Raw genomic sequence first — 22,932 nt, forward strand, 5'->3', positions numbered from 1 at the left:
CTATTGGATTAAGGACTTTGACTCTCCCATTCCAAAACCTTAACTTTCTTCTTTAACCATTCTTTGTTTCAACGACTTGTGTGCTCAGGGCCTTTTACTTGCGCATGACCCTCTTGAGATTCAGCTCATGGACAGATATCCTAACATTTTCCTTTAGAATTTGCTTGTATAATTTAGAATTCACCGTTCCATTAATGATGGCAAGCTTTCTTGACTCAAATGGAGCAAAACAACCCCAAACCATGATACTGCCACTACACAGATGGGATGCTGGAATGCAGGGTTTTCCTTTCTCCAAACATTGCTTCTCAGATAAACAAAAAAACTTCTATTTGTCTCATCCATCCACAAAACATTGTCCCAATTGTCTTCTGGCTTGTCCAGGTGATCTTTAGCAAACTGCAGATGAGCAGCAATGCTCTTTTTGGAGAGCAGTGTCTTTCTCATTGCAATCCAGCCATGCATACTATTACTGTTCAGCATCTTCCTTATGGTAGACTCATTAACATTAGCATATGTGAGAAAGGCCTTTAGTTGCTTAGAGGTTACCTTGGATTCCTTTGTCACCTCGCAGACTAGGGCATACACGTCTTGCTCTTGGCATGTTCTTTATTGGTCAGCTACTCCTGGGGAGAGTAATAATAGTCTTGAATTGCCACCATTTTTACACAATCTGTCTGACCGTGGATTGTTGGAGTCCAAATTCTGTGGAGATGGTTTGGTAACTTTTCCCAGCCTGATGGGTATCAACAACTGTACTCCTGAGATCTTTAGAAATGTCCTTTGTTTGTACCATGATACCCTTCCACAAACTAGTGTTGTAAAGATCAGACTTAGATAGATCCCTGTTCTTTAATTAAAACCATTCGTCCGCTCACATCTGATTTCCATCCCACTGATTGAAGACTCCCAAGTCTAATATCCCCTTCAAATTATCTGCTAATCCTAAAGGTTCACAGACATTTGCCACTCACAGACATGCAATACTTGATCATTTTCCTCAATACATAATTGACCAAGTGTAATATTTCTAACTCATTTGGTTATTGTTATCTACCTTTAAGGACTTGTGGGAAAATCTTTTGCGCATCTTATTCCAGCACATTTTTTTTAAATTAAGACAGGTGTAGTGAGCAAGCAGCAGTTTTAGTCTGGCCAAACTAATGATGGAAACGGGCCAGATCCCCACTGGGTCCCATTGTAGTCAAAGAGGCCTGGTGGTGCGGCAGAAGTTTTTCGGCTATGCCGGATACGATAAACCCAGTCAGGCTGTTTCTCTGCCAGGACAGCCTACCAGAATATTTTAGTGCTAGTGTGAAACTAGCCTTAGTGCATTATTTTTTATTTTTATTTTTTTATTTCTTATTTTTTTATAATTCGCCATAAGAAAATATCTACATAGTAATGAGTAAGTATACACCATTCACATATAAGCAATGAAGGTGAGATTTAAAAAAATCGCTGCTCAAAGGCAAAGGAGAGATCACAGGTTTGTAATCTTCCTTTTTATAACCATGAACTCTTATTTGTTTGCAGCTCCTGCTTGACATTGAGTACTGCTGCATTTTTTGTAAGCAGTTTTACTCATATTCTATTGTCCCTAGTTGTTCTGTTTTAAAGGGATTGTCCAGGCTACAGATATTAATTATCTATCCCAAGCCCATGTCCTCAATATTAAATCGATGGGGGGCTGACGCACAGCACCCCTGCCATTTAGCTGTTTCGGGAAGTCGGGGCACTGGATACTATACTCTGTACGGAGTGCGACTGATTGGTGGGGATGCCAAGTGTCGGACCTATCCCGAGGATTGAGGACATCTCAAGAACTTAACAATATTCTTTATTGTCACCTGATGGTTCAACTCGATTTGTGTTTCGAGGTGTTTCAGCTAATGAAATAGTAAACCTTCTACACAATAGCCTATTCCCACAGTGTTTACTACTGTCCTCTTAGCGCTTGACAGCACAGCGGATATGAACCTTGCTCACACAGTTTATGGAGGGAGGGCAATCGAGGCAAATATTGAAACAGTCTGTAAACCTGTGTTCCAATTAACTGATGGGACTGGAACCTAGCATGTAATTAGGCAATATCCATCCAATAAGACAGCTAGTCCGACCAGTCTACCCAGTACAGAACAATGACTTTATTAAAAATATGCCAACACAAAGCTAAATTAATTACCTTAGAAATGTCAGCTATGATAAGCATTGCCAGAGTGTGAATCCTTAGTTTACAAATGAAAGTCCAACTTATGAAGGCAAACAAAAAAAAATCCCACAAGCGAGGAACATCGAGGAGTCGGGCGCCTTCCAATTCAAAGTAGTGAAAACTATATTTAATTAAATCTCCCCAGCTTTGTTTTCCACAGGCGTTGACTCGGATTGTTGGTGATCTGCCATAGCTTGCTCTGTTTGGCCTCTTTATTAACACAATAGGCAAACGCATAAAAATGCTGTTTTATTTGCCAAGTGCTTTTCTAGGTATTTATTCCAATTACCGCTAAGCCCGTCAGTACAATGTGTTGTAATGCTGGATGTGAAGAAGGCAATACAAAATGACTTTACTTTAGATGAACTCGCCTGTAAAGGAACTTTTGTAGTAAATAGATATTCATTTATATGGTGGTTTTCATGTTCTAGGATTCTCTACCTCCAAAAGGACAATTAGCTCATTTTTGGGACATCAACGAGATGACGAAAGAGAATGCCACACTGTATAGTATACAGTAGATACGTCCTATCACTATGAAATTATTTTGATGTTACACAATGATTCTGTTCACTTGATGTTTTTCAAAGCTAATTTTGTGCCTTGTAGGAGTTCATTAGATGCTTATTTTTGTGAAACATTGACCTCAAATTAAACTTCAAATGAAGTCCATGGATATCTTGAGCGATGGTCTGTAAGGAAACTGGGTCAACATTCAGGACCACTGCTAGTAAACTCTAAATCTCCTACCCATCTTACTTCACCACTCTGGTTAGATGAGGCTAGACCTAGGTGCTTACCAGAGCCGGCAGAGAACATTCGTGACCTCACAGGTAGCAGACCTATCGGATCCAGAGAGTAGCAGGAAAGTAAATCAAGCCAGAGTCTATGCCGAAATAGTCAATAGTAGCTAAAACTACAGACAAGAGGTTAAACCAGAAACAAGCTGAGGAGTGAAAGCCAAGAGAAACAGTTAAGCTAATCAGTAGTCAAGGAGTTAATCTAGAATCAAGCTGAGGCCAATACACAGGAAAGTCCAACAGAAATGTTGCACTGTTCTGAGCTCACAGAACTAACAAGAGCCAGAACAAAATCACAGGCAAAAACAGCAATCGGCACAAAACCTAAATCCCCTGCCTCTCTCTGAGATTGGACGCCAAGACAGAAACTTGATTGGCTTGGTATCCAGGTTAGAAAATTGGTTGACCTAGTCTGGCTTTGGCTGGTCTGCTTAGCAACCCTCCTAGAACAGCCGTGCACTAGGTTATGGGTAGGTAATTTCCTGACATTGTCATGGAGTGTTGTAAATGGCCTTCAAGGAAGAGAAATCTGGAGACTCTCATGACAACTTGAGTCATGCATCCCTGCTTATGTCTACAACTGTATGCCCAGTGTTTGTTTAGCTTGATATGTCAGTTCAGGTCAAACTAGAGTGAAGTCTATAGAGTATGCAGTTCTTTAACAGGAGTACTTTCAGAAATACATGGCTCAGCGGGGGATAGTGGCACTCTTCCTTTTCGGACGGCATCTAGGATAATACGGTTGGGAGTTCTCTCATAAGGACATATGCATTGGTGGCAAGATACAAATGCTCTTGCGTCAATATAGCCTGAGATGCATGGTGTAAGATAACCACCATTGGGGAAAAAAACAAAACATGCTTTCACAATACTTATACTCTGTTATGGGATGTCTATCTTGCGTGTCTCTATGTGACAATCCAGTGGTTGTGATGTGAATTGCAGCCTGTCAAAGGTGTTATTAACATGTTGCCATATTGTATTGAATTTGTTTTGTGGTCTTTATCCAAATTCAAGCAGAGGTTAAAATGGTCACTAGATTTTGCTTTGCTGGTGGTATCTAGGATGGCAGGTTTGGGGGGTTTGACGTTAGGGCATGCACATTGCTGTAAGATACTGTAAATAGATTTATTTATTTTTTATTCTGACTACCACAAATTACAGAATCAAAGGGCAGAGATCAAGGACTTTCCCTCTGTGGGTCATCTGTGCCCAAGTCTACAGTTGGCCAGTGAAACTGTAGATCTAGCAGGATACTGGAGAAAAGGTGCCTCTTTAACCATGCTGGTTGCTTGCGTTCTACCATTAACGGTGGGGTTTCCGGGTCCTGGTGGAGGGTAACTGAAGCCATTTCAGTATACTGTATCTGTTACTACAGATATCACATTACCTTTCAACAGAGCAGTTTAAAAGTACCTGGTAGCATTGCCGAGTAACCATAACAGAGGTAAACATGAAATTTCCATGAAATACTTTTCATAGTGCAGCTGCCCCATCAAATTCTGTTAACACATAACAAAACCAATATTGTCATGTAATCCAGATGACGCCCCCAGTGCCCGGCCCCAGTGTACGTCAAAACTTTCCAGAGACCTAAAACTTCTCTCAGTAGATCCAGCTGAATTTGTTGAGACCTCACGACAATCTAATGTCCATGAGAACAGTTGTGACGTCATCAGTGCCCACTGTCATCTCCTCTCTTTCAGCAGGCATAGACGCTAGAGTACTCGTCCTTCCTGCTTCTCAACACTGTGTTCTACTGGAGGCTGCCCCCACCTGCTTCCTGCTGCTCGCTCCCTTTGGACACCTGTATTCTTTGCAGTTCCTAAAGAGCTACTTCTTGTACTGTCCCCATCTAAGGTTGGCTGGTGTACATAGAACATCTTCCTTTATGGGAAGGTGCATGAGCTATAGGTTCCTAGCCTCTCTAGTCCTGTAAAGGAGCATTTGTATTGTTCTGCTCTACTATGCTCCACCACTGCCGGTTTACCAGATTGAACCCTGTGCTGCCTGTCCTGATCTCTGCTTGATCACCATATTGACCCTGTGCTGCCTACCATGACCTATAGCCTGAACTCTGTCAGTCCTGAACTTGGCTTGTCCAATGACCTGTCCCCATGGTCCCACGCTTCAGTGTTGAGTGACCCGCCGGGGTCAGCAACCTCTGAATGCAGACTATGCCTAGAGGCAATGTATTGTTGACCCTTGCAGTGATGTCTAGATCCCAGTAACTGGGGGGAGAAAACCAGGGGTCCACCTTGACAACGCCCTAAGGAGTAGCCTCAAGCCAAATCCTTTCAGTAGGAACAGTGGGTCCAGACCTGTGGTGTTACAACAGGCTCATGATCCCATGACAGGAGCAGAGGTCAAACTGGTTGAATGGAAAAGGTGTCTTTTAACCTTTAAATTTTACTCTTTCTTGGGTGAAGTTGCATGGGAGATTGTAGATGACAACTTGTCAATTGGCAAGAAGCAATAGGTCCTAAACCTTCTCAGAGGTGCCATTTTATTAGGGTCCACATAAAGCTCATCAGATATGCTGCCGTATCCTTCACTGTACAGAGTACATCTGCTGTGTCCCGCTCTTGGGCAGTAATCGCCTCTCGTGCCATTACTACCACAACAAATGTCTCCTGAACTTCTGCTCCTAGAGTTCTTTTCCACGCCTCCCCCATAGGCATGTAATCCATACCACTTGATAATTTTCTGAATGGCAGGTGATGCTCCCAGTCTGAACAGGAGCTTAGAGAACTGCCAGTATCACCTGCTGACTGCAGCATCTGTTGCTAAGCAAGAGCCCAAATTTATTTGCAACTGCTGCCAGTAAACAAATTCAAAACCCCATAAATTGGATACTTCTTTAAGGGGGTTATTCATGATTAGAAAAAAATTGGCTGTCTATGGGTTGTCTGGTATTGCAGCTCAGCCCAATTAGGGTCATTGGGGACGAACTGCAGTACCATACACAACCTGTGGACAGGGGTGGTGCTGCTTTTAGAAGAAAGCGGCCATGTTTTTCTAATCCTGGACAACCCCTTTAAAGCGATTTTATATTGAGCAAAAGAAAACTCAAGCGAATTGGTTTATATACTGTTTGTATTTTACACTATATTACAATATTACAGTGTATATAATAATTTTAAACCACATCTTTATCAATGATTGTTTGTTTTTGCTGTGTTCTCTGAAAGGAGTTACGGTATCAACTGTTTCCTCCACAGCAGGTCCTTGAGAATATCATCTTAACTTACAGAACTGCTGAAACAGTGATAAAATTGAAGGGTAGGATAATCCCAAGTGTAGATATGAAGGCAGTGAAGTGTTGAGAGTAAAGAAGCAGTAAATGCAGCAGAACAAATCTGAGTCTGTCCACGGGAGATATGAGCGGTCTAAATGTTATGGGGAGAAGATGCAGCTTTCCTGATCATTTCTACAACAGGATAATGCAATGGAGCTTTAAAATTTAAAGTTTACCGAAAGTGACCCTAGACCCATGATGGCTAACCTCCGGCACTCCAGCGGTGGTGAAACTACGACTCCCAGCATGCTACATTCATTTCTGTGGAGTTCTGAGAACAACCAAGCAAGTGCACATCTTGGGAGTTGTAGTTTTACCACAGCTAGAGTGCCGGAGGTTAGCCATCACTGCCCTAGACCAATATCCTGTCCTAGAGGCGAAGCCCGTCACAATATACCTTAGCCCTTTAGGTACATTGGGGGAAATTTATCAAAGAACAGCGTTTTATGCCGATCTTTCAAAAACATTTTACGCTGCCAGAGGATTGGACTAATTTATGACTAGGTGCAGGCATCCAATTAGGGGCATCCTCCGGAAATCCGTGCGCCAAAATTAAATCTATGGCAGCGCGGCGCTACTGTAGATTTCTACCTTAATTTGCTTCAAACTTGCACAAATAAAGATAGATCTGCCAGGCTCGCTTGCCCTGCCCTCACAACGCCCTATTTTTGGTAACAGTGTTGGGGTGATATAGAAATGCCCCCAACAAACACAGCAGTTTGTGACTTTTTTATGCACAGGGAGATGAGAAATCGTCCCTATTGTTTCATTGTTTTTCGTAGTTGAACATGGTGGGGGACATTTATCAAGAGTGACGTTTCTATACGCTAGTCTTGATCCCCTGTGCCCTGGAGTAAGATGTGGCAAATTTATTAAAATTCAATTTATTAATATAAATTAGGCACATCTCTGGCCCTCTGTGGGACAAACTCAAGTCTACGCAAGCCAGTGGCTGGTGTACACTTGAGCTATAGCTTACGCTTCTGGTGTAAAGTAATCTGGGGACCCATGATAGGCCCCAAACACTCACGGTAAATCCTACCCCCTTTATACACCACTTGAGAAAAGTGGTGAAGAGCCCAAAAAGTCATAAATGATGGTGCAAATATGGCGTGCACTGTAATTTGTGACTTTTCTATGCCACTAAAAGCAGTTTGTTTCTTTTTTTAATTTCCTTTATTTTGTCTTAATCAAAATACAAGAAGAAAAAATACTAAGGAAACGAAACAAAAACGACTCTTTAAAAGACACATCATGACTGAAGTTCACAACACATGGTTGGAAAAAAATTCTAATAATATATATAAAAAAAAAGGAAGGTCCCCAAGAACAACCATTTACGGGTCACATGATGCCAGCCTGTAAAATTTTCCTCCAAAACCTTAATCTTCCCCATTAAGAGAAGGGATGAGAGAAGGAGAAGAAATGAAAGAGAAGAATAAAAACCTATAAAGCTTTAATAAATGGTGTCCTTTTTGCAAATCCACCAACAGTCCACAGTTTGGATAGTAAGGTAAGCTTCACACAACTAAAATGTAAGTTGTACTTGGGATGGAAGACATGACCCGTCTTACATAAAGCAGCGCAATCTCAATTCACTGAAACCAGTAGGCCTTAACAAATCTTGACATTCTGACCCTAATTCAATAAATCTACACCCAATGGAAGGCATAAAGAAGAAATACTTGCATGATGACACAGTTTGGACCTTGAGCCTGTTACTCGGCATTTTGGAAAACTAAGAACATTCATCCCATGTGAGGACAGCTTCTCCTTCTCCTCTGTGAAATCCAGCAAGAAAACTCTTGTGTTTCTTGTCTGATAAAGGCCAGAACTTATTGTCTGTGTGGCCTACAACATCTAGTAAAGAACTTTCATATCTGAAAAAGAACATATTTTTGTAAATGGGAATATCTGGATTTAAGACTTGCATGGACTTATTATTATATGTGACTTGCCTATATCACAATTGCACAATCACCCTGGTGATTGTGTGCGATTCTTCATGTAGATAGACAGTGACACATAAAAAGAGAAACCAAATGGGCCCCTATGATGCTGACAAACCTCACCACATCTATCTGACCCTATGATTTCAGATAGGTGTGGGTCCCACCTCTGTGAGAGATTGCAGTTTTTTTGTGTTTTTATTTTTTATTTTTTTTAAACCCCGTCTAAGCTCTTTGCCTCAAATTTTCCCACTTAAGGACCATTCCTACACTCCTTGTCCATCATATTTCAAATTTTAATTTTTACTTTTTAAATAACTCAAATGAGTTTTGGTGGCTGCTGGGCATGATTACTAGGCCTGAGCGAATCGACCTTCAAATTATAGATCCAAAGTCAATTCGTTCAAATGCGTGTTGGCGAGAAATGGTAGTGAGAGTCAATATGGTAGTATAGCATTCCAGGTGTTGGTGCATGCAACTGAGAGTGACAGCAATATGCAAATACATGCACCCACAGTAGTTGTCACAGTTCAGATGATGCATGGACCGGCAGATCTTACACAGGTTGCAGTTTCCACAGTTCGACAAACTGCAAAGGTGGTAAACAGGCCTACCGGTAGATGTTTCCTCTCTGTATCTGTCTTGCAGTATCTGTGCTTTTACTCTCTGATTCAGCCAGAGGGGTTCAATATGTCTTGCAGTTTTCTGCTCTACACACTTAATCTGTACTACCATGTCCCCCCCCCCTCCCTTCCCGGAGAGGCTTTCCCCTGGAGCAGTGCTCCCCCTGCACGGTGATCGTTTGAGTCGTTTGTTTCTGGTGGTAGCCTTGGTCCCTCTGAAGGATGTGAGGCTATCACAACAATAGTTCCTGTTGAGCACTCCCTGTGGAAGATCTCCATAGGAATGTATTAAATGTCCCAATAGGCTGCAATAGTAAGTCTGACAATCGCATGTTCAAGTCCCCTAAGAGGCCCTTTCATCGGTCCAAACATTGTGAACGAAGTATCATGACATATACAGCGGTGCCCAGGGATCTCACTGCACTTACTATTATCCCTGGGCGCCGCTCCGTTCTCCCGTTATGTCCTCCGGTATGTTCGGGGACTTGGTTATAGTAGGCGGAGACTGCCCTTGTTCTGTTGGGCGTCTCCTTCTCCTAGGCTGCAGCGCAGAGCTCACAGCCTGGGAGTTTTTTTCTCCCAGGCTTTGAGCTCTGCCATGCGATTGGCCAGCGCTACAGCCTAGGAGAAGGAGACGCCCAGCAGAACAAGGGCAGTCTCCTCCTAGTATAACCAAGTCCCCGAACATACCGGAGGACATAACGGGAGAACGGAGCGGCGCCCAGGGATAATAGTAAGTGCAGTGAGATTCCTGGGCACCGCTGTATATGTCATGATACTTTGTTCACAATGTTTGCACCGATAAAAGGTCCTCTTTAATAAAAAAATGGTTAAAAAAAGGCTTTTAAAAATAATAATAAAAAAAAATCAAATCACACCCTTTTACCAGTTTAAGAATAAACAATAATACAAAAACATTAGTCATTGCTGTGTCCCACAATGCGCTAGTAAAATATATATGTATTTATCCCATACGGTCAATGTTGTAACGGAAAATAAATGGTCCAATTTGCCATTTTGTTAAATCTCTTCACCTAAATTTTTTTTTTTTTATAAAAAGTGATTAAAAAGTCATACACACTTAAAAATGGTATCAAATAAAAACTTCAGATCACCCTGCAAAAAAATTTGCTTCACAGCTCCATAGACGTACTGTAACTAGAAATTATTATATCTTTTTTTTTCAGTATTAAAACACAAGAGAAACTCAAATGAAAATGCTGTATCACTGTAATCCTAATGACCCGGAGAATGAAGTTAACAGATCAGTTTTACCGCTCAAAGACTGCCGTAAAAACAAAACCCATAAAACCATTGCAGAATTGCTTTTTACCACATTTAGATTTTTTCTTCAGCTTCCCACTACATTGTATGCCATATTAAATAGGGACATTAGAAAGTGCAACTTGTCTCACAAAAAACAAGCCCCCATAGGCTATATGAATGGAAAAATAAAAAAGTTATGGCTCCGGGAAGGCAGGGAGAAAAACAGAAAAAGCAAAAACTAAAATTTGTGAGGTCCTGAAGGGGATAGAATCCAACAAAATGTAGTGTTTGTAGAGCCATAACCGCGTATAAACATATTATTAACACTAACTTTCCATGTGTGTTTTTAATTTTTTTTTTTTTTTTTTTTTAGTTTACAGAAGAATATATAAGAAAAATGTCGCAAGGAGAGTGGCCCAAGATCATTATAGTTGCTGACGGATCTTGCGGAGAGTCCAGTTCACTCTTAGGTGTCAACTCTGAATATGTTGTGGAATCGTGTAATGCATATGGAGCCAATGCAGCGTTGGAAAGAACAGATCAGAGGCAGGTAATGCATAGTAGTAGGACAGGCTCTGTGAGCCCATGTGATAAGCACTCAATTAAACATTTTTTTTTAAAAAGAAGACACTAGAATAAAATGTTCAGGTATTTTGGTTACTTGGATCCTGGGATTAGTCCAGCCTTATAATTATATTATACATTTTTTTATATTGTACTAGATTTTTAGTATATATTCTATTCTATTCTATTCTATTATAGTTTGTTTATTGTTGCTATTGAGGCAACTAGTACACGTATAAGCAGGGATCTTATGAACTATAAATCCAGCCATTAACTTGTTATTTCCTTGAAAGCTTCATCAACGTGAAGGAAATCTACCGTTCACGCCTGCAATAAAACTGAAATTCGCATTTACCTATGCACAACACAATAGACTGGATAGAAGTTCGCACTCGCCCCACAGAGTACAGAACATCCTGTCCTCCAGAAATTAGACTTATTGCAAGAAACCTTTCCATAATGAGCCCAAATGACTGCAATGCACTTTCCATGCCCCCCTTCCCATATTAATAGGGTAATCAGATTAGGTTTCTGCAGGAATCGTCACTGTTCATTATTTCCTTAATGGTAAATCTAGATATTAGAAGAAGGGATTTTTTAAAAAAGGTTTGCTCATGCATGGTGTAAGCACAGATATACCATAAGTACTTGATAGGTGGGCGTTTCCTGACCCCTGTTACACTAAATGGGGTGGCCACATCCAACTGCAGACTAAATGAATAGATGCCTGCATTAAGGAATAGGTTTAGGGTAGTGGCCTGTTCACCATGGAGGCTGATCACTCCACTGACTGCTATAGGGCCCGTGGGGAAAAGTATCCCAGAGATGAATTTCTACTGCTTCCTGACATAGATGCAAAGCATTTCTTTCTTCTGCCACCACTAGGGGGAGCTAAAAGAAAATACATTTTACAGATTCCATCGAGCTTAATGGTAACTGTATCAATTCATATGAAGCTCCCTGTAGTGATGGCTGTTGTTTTTTTGTTTTTTTTTTAGCTGTATAGGGGAGTTTTATCAATAAATTAATGCCAGTTGTCTACTATGAATATATGTTTTTTTTTTGTTTGTTTTTTATGTATAAAGCAATAGATGTTGTGGTTGTGGCCACTAGACCTAAGGGCATTATCCTGTCAGTCCCATGGTATTCACACTTTAACCTCTTTACAGATATCTGGACTTCCCTACAGGGGAGCCACCAGGATGCTACCTCTTGGTATAGTCCCGGCATGGTTGGCAGCTGATCTGTTGGCGTCTGAGACATCAGTGTCAAGGCATCGAGTGGTCAGGCAATACTTGTAGTCAGGAAACAGGCAGAGGTCAGGGCAGGTGGCCTTTTTGCAAATCCTTGAAACTAATCGGTGGGGCAGGGCAAGGCAGCGTTCTTGCGAACCTGTTAAGCTAATCGGAGGTCAGGGTATCCAGCAATAAGACAATATGGTTAACGGGCTAGATTGGGTCAGTGTCAGTAAACAGGCTGAGGTGGGTATATGAGCAGACAAATGGAACAAAGCACCTTCCCTAAGGACAAGCAATCTAGGAACCTAAAGCAGTTCCCAGCCATTGACTGGGGCAGGCATGGGCCCCCAATATAGCTATAGAAAAATGTATAAAGCGCTTATTCCACCTTTTCCAAAGTTGAAGTTGAGTAAAATGGGCAAAGTGGAGTAATATATAATTTTTTTTGTTAAAAATTTCTGTACAAATATGTTGGAAGAGGAAATTCATCACCGGGGTATGGATCCTTATTTGTTATGTACTGCACAATATGGGATACTGGCACACCTCTCACACTGTTCATTGCTATAAATATCTAAAAAAAATAATAATTATGATGATCAGTGACTTTAAAAATGTTATTGAGACGTGCCACACGGGTGACATAGTAAGCTTAAACCAGGAGTTGAACTGGGGAGATCCGGTGGGGCAATGATGGAGCTGTAATCCAGTGGCGGAATTGGGAAAGTATGATTTATATCAAGGGGAGAATAACAGAACTGGATCGCACATCCACAATGCTATGCTTAGCTCTAAATATACTCACTTCTCGGTGCTATATTAAGTGTACAACCCCCTATACTGCATGCTATACAAAATGCATTAGAGTACATTTTGATCAAAAGGCATAAGCCCACTCACAACGTCAAGGCAAGTATGATATCACTACCGTGGGTCTGGCCACTAAGGGAAATGTAAAAAAATAAATCATAAAGGTGAACAACCCCTTTAAAACTTGGCAAACCCCCTTGGTGACTGGTAAAGTATAAGAGGAGGTGTGTATCTCATCCAGATTTTTATGGAATGGTGGGTAAGTTGGTAGTGGGACCTGCCATTCCCTCCCCATTCCAGTACAACATTTTCCCCTAACCCAAAGTAAACCCAGGTGTAGCTACTAGGATCAATACTGGGGGAATAAATATAGGGCTGTAAAGCTCATTCAGGGTCAGAGCCTGGAAATTACATGCCCTACTGGCTGTGTCAAGCCTGATCTTCCTGTGTGGCACGTGCCTGGGATCCCGCGAAGGACCTCTGAAACATCAGGCGAGCAGGAACACTGGAACAAATAGTGGAATAATGGAACTTTATTAAAGAGAACAAGCTCATGACCGGAACAGAGGCACTCCAAGTACACACAAGGAACAACTGGTGAGAACCCACTGCGCCACTGACTGGCATTACTCTGGAGGGGCATGACTAAGCAACACCTGGTATTCACTAGAACCTCAGATGGTGAGGATAGGCTTGGGCCAAGGTACTTGCCAGGAGCTACTCCAGAGCGTAAACTGAGTCAGTGGAAGCTAGTCTAGACAGACCAGGAGATACCTATGAAGGTACAAATGGTACTAGAGTCCACAGACAGGCAGAGACATACCAGCAACAGGTAGAGCAGAGATGTAAGCAGTTACCTGCGCGGCAAGCAAAGGGAGCAAGCGGCCCCAAGCAGAGCTGCACACAGAAGGTGAAAGGGCATACACAAACTTGGGAATTCCCCCTCTGGGGGAAACCAGGAACCCCCTTCTGGAGGAACTGCCAGACTGACATTAACAAAACATCAGAAGCAGAAACAACTGCCAGATAGTACACAGAACAGAATCGGATGCAGTTAAGCACTGCTAGACTTACACATACTGAACAGGTAACAGAAAACATGACAAACATAAATGCAGAATCAGATGAAACCACACTGAAGTGCAGACAGAATGACCCCTAGGATCAGCAGCAATGGGACAACACCCAACAAGCAACACATAGACGGCATACAGACAAAATCGAGAACAGAACTGACCTACAGACAAAAGCACAAACAATGACCCCCAGCAACCAGCTCGCAGGAAGATAAGGTTGCCTAATGAGGGCACCTGGGAGGACACACCCCTGGAAACAACACAGGGAGATTAACCCTTCCAGGTCAGGGAGAACTAGAAACCTCAGAACCCTGCAGTACGGAGCGTTGCCCATGGCAACCAGGGACACGGAACTAGAATACAGAAACAGAAATGCAGATACAGTCAAAGGAGTACACGGGCAGAGTACACACTAGACACCGCAGCCAGCACGCAGCCCCTAGCAACCAGCCTACAGACAAACCTGCAGCCAGCCTACACGGCAACACATGTCATGGTGAACCGCACCGTGACACTGTGTTTGGCGATAGTGTCTAGGTGAGCAAAGCCTATGATTAGTTAGCTCCAGAACGGGCAGGTGTTTTCGTTATATTTGTTTCTGTGACTTTTCCCAACGTGACTGCATAACTTTGATTGCCCTTCTATTATTTTGGACGTATAATAAACTATATTCTGACTTTTTAACTCTTGGAAGCCTGTGTTGTGTTATTGCCGAGCCTGCAATGCATGCAGATCACGGCACCCTTTACACTTTTTTTGCTGGATGCAGTCCATGTCCTCACAAGCTTCTCCAATAAGATGTAAATGTATAACAAAGTCTAAAATAAACCAATGTAGTATAAAACATAATCTAATATATAAGAATCTATTTTCCTAGTGAAGTATTTCTCATATTGTCCCTTTATGGTGAAGCATAAGCGGATGGATGCACCACACATACTGGTAGTGGGAAAACTGGGCTGTAAAAGTCACTGGTGAGGAGATCCAGTGACCATTGCTATATCGTTGTTTGAATATTATTCCTGTGTAGTCGCCTTTTTTGTCCATACATCCACTAAAGATTTATTAGAAAAATGAAGGGGAATAGCAGTGCATCGCAGCTCTCATAACAAACCGTAAATTGCGCAGTATAAACCCGTTGCGCCCGCTATTAATAGCAGTGAAGTTAAATGTAAGACACGCCAAGGTGAAAAAGTATGCCGTAGTACATCACCTTTATTTTGGGGTGTCGCAGTTATTTGTTGCGGTAACACAAAGGGATATAGACAGTAATAACACATTCAGGGATGGATGTCTGCAGGAGACCTGATTCATAGCTATAATCTTCTGTCTATGTAACGTATGCGTCAGCAAGGTTCATCCAGAGGAGTAACGTGAAGCTCCTGGGCCCCAAAACAGGTTCCTCATGTGTCGTATTGTCTTACGTGGCTGAGAGACCTTTACATCTTCAATTGCTAAACCCCACTTACATTATTGTCCTCCGAAGACCAAGAGCATTCAAGTCATGGCTTTTAAGTTGCATGTCCTCAATCCCGTCTCAGTAAATGGAAGCTATGCAGTAGTACTCCACTAGAGGACAACACTGTGTAGATTAAATGTGATTTGAAGGAGTTGTTCACTTCTGAGGGCTTTTTGAGCAGACCCTCCAATGTGGCTCGGTTCCAACTCCTTCACTCCCCCGCAGCTGCTGCAGATTTCTTCTCTTTCCATGCCAACATCTGGTTTGATGTGGGTCACGTGGCTGCTTCAGTCAGTAAGTGGCAATGATTTGACTCATGGAGGACATGTCACTCTGGACGTTAACAACCCTTATTAAAGGGCATCTGTCAGCAGATTTGTACCTATGACACTGTCTGACCTGTTACATGTGCACTTGGCAGCTGAAGGCATCTGTGTTGGTCCCATGTTCCTATGTACCTGCATTGCTGAGAAAAATGATGTTTTAATATATGCAAATAAGCTTCTAGGGGCAAAGGGGGCGTTACCATTACACCTAGAGGCTCCATTCTCTCTGTGTAACTGCCGCATCCTCTGCACTTTGACAGAACCAGGCAGGATCACTTTTACACTGCCAGGTGTCATACCCCCGCCGATCTGATATTGATGACCTATCCTGAGGATAGGTCATCAATAGTAAAAACCTGGAGAAGCCCTTTAAAGGGGTTCTCCGGGAATTTGGAAAATGAAAATACTTAAATATTACTTTATTATAAATATATTCCCAAATAACTTTCATTAGTTATAATAGCTTGTTTTGACTGTGGAGCAATCATTAGGAGAAATAAAATGGCCGCTGTCCTAATAGTACACAGAAAACCTGTCCTAATCATACAGGAGGACAAATTATTTCAGAGCAATGAGCTAAAGAGCTGCCTCATCCTTCTCTCCTGCTTGTCCTGAATATATCTGATAAGATCTTCAGCTAAATCTCTGTAGGAATAGAGTTCATGAGGAGACATGAAGTACAGAGAGCAGGGAGGGGTGATGTGGATAATGTGCAGCAGCACTTGTATACAGTCTCCATTACCACAGTCTGTCCTGTCTGTCCTCTCTGTACTTCATGTCTCCTGATGAACTCCATTCCCACAGAGATTCAGTTAAAGTTCTTATAATCTGTATTAAGGATCATAATCCCTGACAAGTAGGAGAAAAAATGAGGCAGCTTATTACCTCAGTGCTCAGAAGTTACATGTTCTCCTGTATGATTAGGACACGTTTTGTGTGCATTAATAGGACGGCAGCCATTTTGTTTCTCCTAATGATTTCTCCCTAAACAAAATGAGCCATTATAAATATAGGTATATGGGAATATATTTACAATAAAGTAATATTTATTTAAAGTTTTTTCATAATTTTTTTTTCTTATTCCTCGAGAACCCCTTTAACAAATATGGAATCACAATGTCAGGTAAGTATGACAAAAAAATAGTGAGTTTTTTTAAATTTTTTTAATAAAAGGCAAATAAGAAAAAAATATTATTTACTGTATACGTAAAGGCAATAGGTACTGATGTGATGGTGCACAACAGCTCAAACTGATAAGACTAGTACCAAAGTGTTATATGAAAAAGTGGGTTGAATGCAAGCAACAATGCCTTAAAGGGGTTATCCCATGAATAATGTAAAAAATTAAAATCGGCTATCATATAGTACATGACAATCTCTCTCTAACGAAGCTAGAACCAGCCCTGTACCTCACATGGATCCAGAGATCTCTCCATTCATTGCTGTACTAGATTTATATCAAGCTGTTGGATCAAGGGGAGTGTCTCTCTTGCTGCAGCTCAGGGGGCGTGTCTCCGCTCTGCCTATCACAGCTCAGGAGGCGTGTCTCAGCTCTCCCGATCACAGCTCAGGAGGCAGTTGAAGGATGAAACTGAGCATGTGCGACCTTCTTAATCAGCCGGTCAAAGAAAATAAGTGACACTATGCAGATACATTTTATTGAATAGTGGCTATACAACATTTTTACTTACATGCAAATACAAAGTATTCAGATCCAGGTTCTGGTTTAAAAAACTGTAGAATAGTTTTTGTGGGACAACCCCTTTAACAAAACACGAATAACATAATGGGGTAGATTTACTATTGAAAAAATGTGCAATTTTTGGGGAGCAATTTGTACCAACAACTGGTGTGCAGGCTTTGCATCACAATTGCCAACTGTTTTACATACTTTTTTTAGGCCTCTGTGCTCCAAAATGGTAGCGCATTTTTGGTGTAAAACTCCGTCATCTAATAGATGTGAAGACCTAGACTAGACACATTTTTGGTGCAGTGACAGGAATTCTAGTGTAAATCTGGCTCAGGAATTTCAAAGGTTCATATGCTGATGAAATGGTAATAATAACTTATATTAAGACTGCGATTCATATTCTTAGACTTTCACACGAGCGTGACTGATTTGCCCAGGATGCGTTCAGGGTGCATTCAGTGAAACTTGCCCCATTTTGCAAGCAAGTTCAGGGAGTTTTGTCTGCGATTGCGTTCAGTTTTTTCCACGCGGGTGCAATGCGTTTTGATGCGTTTTTCAAGCGTGTGATAAAAAGCTGAAGGTTTATAAAACATCATCTCTTAGCAACCATCAGTGAAAAACGCATCGTAACCGCACTTGCTTGCTGATGCAATGCGTTTTTCACAGAAGCCTTATTCACTTCTATGGGGCCAGGGCTGCGTAAAAAACACAGAATATAGAACATGCTGCGATTTTCACGCAATGCTGAACTTGTGCGTGAAAAAAAAATGCTCATGTACACAGACACATTGAAATGAATGGGTAAGGATTCAGTGCGAGTGCTATGCGTTCACTCCACGCATTGCACCCGCACGGAAAACTCGCTCGTGTGAAAGGGGCCTAAATCTGTCCATTATGGGCAGATGAAAGCGGCACTACAATTTTAAAGGGGTTGTCCAGCCTGTACTAAGTGATGGACCTATCCTCAGGATAGGCCAACACTAGCTGATCTGTGGAGGTCCAACACCCCACACCCCTGCTGATCACATGTTCAGGTGTAGCTCCGCCGCCGAAAGTAGTCACCAGAACCTGGCACAGTCAACCTTGTAGTAGGACCTGAGCTGGTTACTACAGTGTTGATCCCATTAAAGTCTATGGGAGCATCAGTTAACCCCCCTTTATGGCAGCAATGCCAAAAAGACAAAAGGATAAAAAAAAATTTTTTTAAGTTTTCGGTGGATTATCAATAACCATCCGAAGAGGTAAGCATTATTCACATTGGACGTTATATGCTCCATAGTGAGAACTGGATAGCCACACCAAAAGTTTCCATCATCGTAACTGGTTGGTTGATCATAAAACGTAATCTTCTTTTCTGTGGTCACTTTATCGGTACAGACACGCGCTGAAAGGATACAGCCGAGGCTTCTATGTGCCCTGCCCCAAAGCTGCTTCATAGAAGCTATACCAGGATTACGATGAGATGCAGATATTTCTCCTCCTGTGGTTCTGTGTAAAGACCATACACCTCTCCTGTGCAAGTGAGACAGGTCATGTGCTACATCAACCTTGGTAAACAGCCATTAAATTAATGACATCCTAAAGACCTCTTGTTCAAACAGTGCGCTTTCGTTTTTTTCCTCTCAATACTTTATCTTAATGAGATCAAAGACCGATTTGGAATAAATAAAACTGTATAATCTGCACATGAGAAGGGAACCTACGTCAGATGAGTGCTGAGCTCCACCAATGGCGTCATCAAATGTTCTTTCTTGAGAAGTTTTTTTTTTATAGCTGGAACATTGAATGTATTATTTGCTTTCGCAATATCCACCTGGTCTAAAGTGGATCTGAAATCGTCAGGACATAAAAATCATTGGCTTATGTGAAAAAAACTGAGGTTAATTATGTACATAGAAAAGTTGTTCCACATAATAAACATCAAAATAAACACCACATTTTAGTCCCGGGTTTTGCTCCCCAAGACAAAGGGCCCTGATGTTAATTTCCCTGATCTATGGGACCATACCCTATCCTAATCTATACTCTAGAGAGGAGAGCCCTGATTGGGTTCCACATAGTAGTAAAAGGAATTGGACCAACTAGGTCTCACTAACTTCATAATATATAACTTCATGATGGTAAATGGGTTATCTGGTTCTTCTAATTTGTTTTCATCTGCTCAGAGTACCCTAACCCTGCATATTTTTGGCCTCAAAGTCAGGACTTTCCTTCTCCTGTTCTCGGCATCCGTGCATCCTGGCAGGATGCTGACATCCAGTTTTCATCAGCTTCTTGCTGGTTTTGCTCTGTGATGTTTCTCAGGGGTTGCTCTGCTCACACTGTTCCCTCTGGGGTAATCGTGTCCGTACACCTTCCTTCTTTGTGTTTGCTAGGCAGCGCAAGCTCTGTTAAACATTACAGAGCAATGCATACTGGGTTTTGTTAGCAAATCTAGCAGAAAGCTGAAGAAAGCAGGAAGTTCTGCTTGTACACATCCTGCCAGGATGCAGTGATGCCGAGAACAGGGGAAGGAAAGCGCTGACAGGGAAATCGGGTAAATGGGCAAAAATGTGCAGTGCTTGTGGTACACTGAGCAGATAAAAACTTAATTAAGGGACTGGCAAACCTGTTTACTCTCTCTATCTCTCTATATCTCTATATCTCTCTATATCTCTATCTCTCTATCTATCTATCTATATCTCTATCTATCTATATCTCTATCTATCTATATCTCTATCTATCTATATCTCTATCTATCCATATCTCTATCTATATCTCTATCTATCTATCTATCTATCTATCTATCTATCTATCTATATCTCTCTATCTCTCTATCTCTCTCTCTCCTCTTGTTATAATTAAATAACTCTGCTGTGTGCATTGAGCCATTCAGATACTACTTCTTTCTGCTCTCTTTATGGTGTTCCACAAAAACAATGAGTGAGAAGCTGCAGCTTCATCCCCCTCCTCCCACCAACATGCTGTCCTCTATTTAACCCCTTAGTGACCACTAATACCTCTTTTTACTGATGTAAACAAAGGGGTTTATGGCTAAACAGTTGGCTTTAATCAATCATTGCAAAATGGTGCATTAAAAACCTTAACTTTTCCTTCAAAAAGTAAGACCTCATACAAGTACATCGATGAGAAAATAAAAAAGTTATAGCTCTTGGAATGCGATTTTAAAAAAGTGTGTCACTAAGGGGTTAACATTTTACACTAGATGACTTATTGATGACTGCTGAGGTTTCCGAACATGATGTATCAGTCCATAGATATTATATATACGTGCAGGTACATCAAGTGTAAATATATTAGAAAATATCTAGGAAATATCTGTGCTGTAAATCTCTGGAGAACCCTTGCTTATTGGCATGTCTATAGACCTCTTGGTGTTCCATGTATAGTCACCATAATAAGCTTTGTATTTCTCTTGAAACATTAAGAGAAACATTATTCTCTGCTGACAACTCTTAATTGATAATTACTTTCTGACACTTCAACATGACAGTGCGGACTCTTGTCGGTATCTCATTGGCTTCCAAATGCTGGCCATATTTAAGGCTCTGATTCCTCATGTAAATTTTCTATGCAAAAGGTGGAGTGGATGCAAGAAAACTAAATTTGGTAAAGATTGTCCCTCATCCAGCTCCCGTGATCTAGTTCATACTAAACATCCCATAAGGAGTAGATCCTAACGTGAATGGGTCTCCAAAGCAGGTCTAGGTTGGGTTGTCAACTGGACATTTGGTGCTCTGCTGTTTTAGGGACCCATTATTGTATTAAATTAGTAACCCGCAGCAAGGGATTCCTGTCATCCAGGGGGTTGTTTTGAATCTCAATGTGAACAGGGACTTCCTACGAGTGGAACTATTTTTTCAGGGGTACCTTCATGGTATTTATTGTAGGTTGGAAATCGCTGTGTCAGAACCTAGGCCCACCATGGGATACCATACCTTGGTGGGCCAGTCTGATGCAACACAATCTGCATTAGGCATATTCAAGTTGTTCCTTATCCACAAGATATTGGATAACTATAAAATTAGTGGAGATCCTACCGATGAGACCCCCACTAAGCAGGAGAACAGGGGCCCCATACCTTGTGTAGCTCCTCTGAAATGAGTGGAGTGACTGGTTTGAAACGCGCACCGTTACTCCATTTCTATGGAAATTCTGGAGATAGCTGAGTACAGGGCTGGGTTATCTCCGGAACTTCTTTAGAAATGAATAGAGCCAAGCACATCTTTGCCCAACTGCTCCATTCATTTCACAGGGCTCCACGGGATACGTTCCATTAATTTCAGGCACTTGTAAAAGATGTAATCAGCCAACAAATGAGCGCTTTCGTGTGCTTGTTTGTTGGCTTATCACCGATGATGATTAGACCAGTGATTGGGAATACTGAATATGAATCCGTGTGATAATTACAGTAGATAATGAAAGATTAGATATTCCTATCCAGTGAGTCTGATCATTTATAGGCTTTAAGGGGCCCCTAATGAAGATTGGGGGGTCTGATCTGAGATCTGATGAGGATTGGGGGTCTGACCTGAGATCTGATGAGGATTGGGGGTCTGACCTGAGGGCTGATGAAGATTGGGGGTCTGACCTGAGGGCTGATGAAGATTGGGGGTCTGACCTGAGGGCTGATGAAGATTGGGGGTCTGACCTGAGGGCTGATGAAGATTGGGGGTCTGACCTGAGGGCTGATGAAGATTGGGGGTCTGACCTGAGGGCTGATGAAGATTGGGGGTCTGACCTGAGGGCTGATGAAGATTGGGGGTCTGACCTGAGGGCTGATGAAGATTGGGGGTCTGACCTGAGGGCTGATGAAGATTGGGGGTCTGACCTGAGGGCTGATGAAGATTGGGGGTCTGACCTGAGGGCTGATGAAGATTGGGGGTCTGACCTGAGGGCTGATGAAGATTGGGGGTCTGACCTGAGGGCTGATGAAGATTGGGGGTCTGACCTGAGGGCTGATGTAGTTTGGGGGGGCCTGATCTGAGGTCTAATGAAAAGTGTTTTTCTTATTTATTTTTTACCTCTAAAACCTAGGTGTGTCTTATGGTTAGGTGGTCTTATAAAGCAAAAATGTGGTAATATGCAAAGAAATGTGTCTGGAAGAGAACTAGCACCACCTTTTTGGAAATGGCTTTCTGTGAGTCAAAGTCTGACTATTTAACAAACACTTTCCACACAAAATATAAATCATCTGTAATATAAAATCATCATGTGAATGGCAAATTCGAGGCAACAGAACTATGCATGGTTTTTATTGGTATTTTTTTGCATTCCTTAACTGCTGTGTTTATTTCTTGACCCCCAAAGGTACCAACCCCCGAAATCCGAGCTCACAATCTGTACTTCGATTTATCGGCCTATGGGATTGATGTCTCAGGTGGTGGAAAAGAGACTTTATGCAAACCCGGATTCCACCTTAAAATCTACGGGACTTTTCGTAACCGATATATGGCTTTATCGTGTCCGGCTTCAGACACCAAAGTTGTCAGATTTCTGAGATATACTCCTAATTCTTCAGTAAGTACAGCAAGAATCGTGCTAATCATTTTTGTGAAAAAGTAATCAACACCTTTTTATATAGTTTTCTTGTGTGTTAAACATTTAATTGTCTACACCAG

At 41.7% G+C, this 22,932-nt stretch overlaps 1 protein-coding gene across 3 annotated transcripts in view; it reads left to right on the top strand.

Annotated features, from left to right (window-relative positions):
• LOC122921116 overlaps positions 1 to 22,932 on the top strand; it is a 90,236-nt gene that overhangs the window by 49,386 nt on the left and 17,918 nt on the right. For all 3 annotated transcript variants that reach the window (XM_044271076.1, XM_044271077.1, XM_044271075.1), the window contains 2 exons: positions 10,522 to 10,698; positions 22,622 to 22,831. In XM_044271076.1, coding sequence (XP_044127011.1) covers positions 10,522 to 10,698; positions 22,622 to 22,831 — 387 coding nt within the window. The remainder of the gene's footprint in view (positions 1 to 10,521; positions 10,699 to 22,621; positions 22,832 to 22,932) is intronic.

Source organism: Bufo gargarizans, chromosome 10 (assembly GCF_014858855.1).
Source record: "Bufo gargarizans isolate SCDJY-AF-19 chromosome 10, ASM1485885v1, whole genome shotgun sequence".
Classification (NCBI taxonomy): Eukaryota; Metazoa; Chordata; class Amphibia; order Anura; family Bufonidae; genus Bufo; species Bufo gargarizans.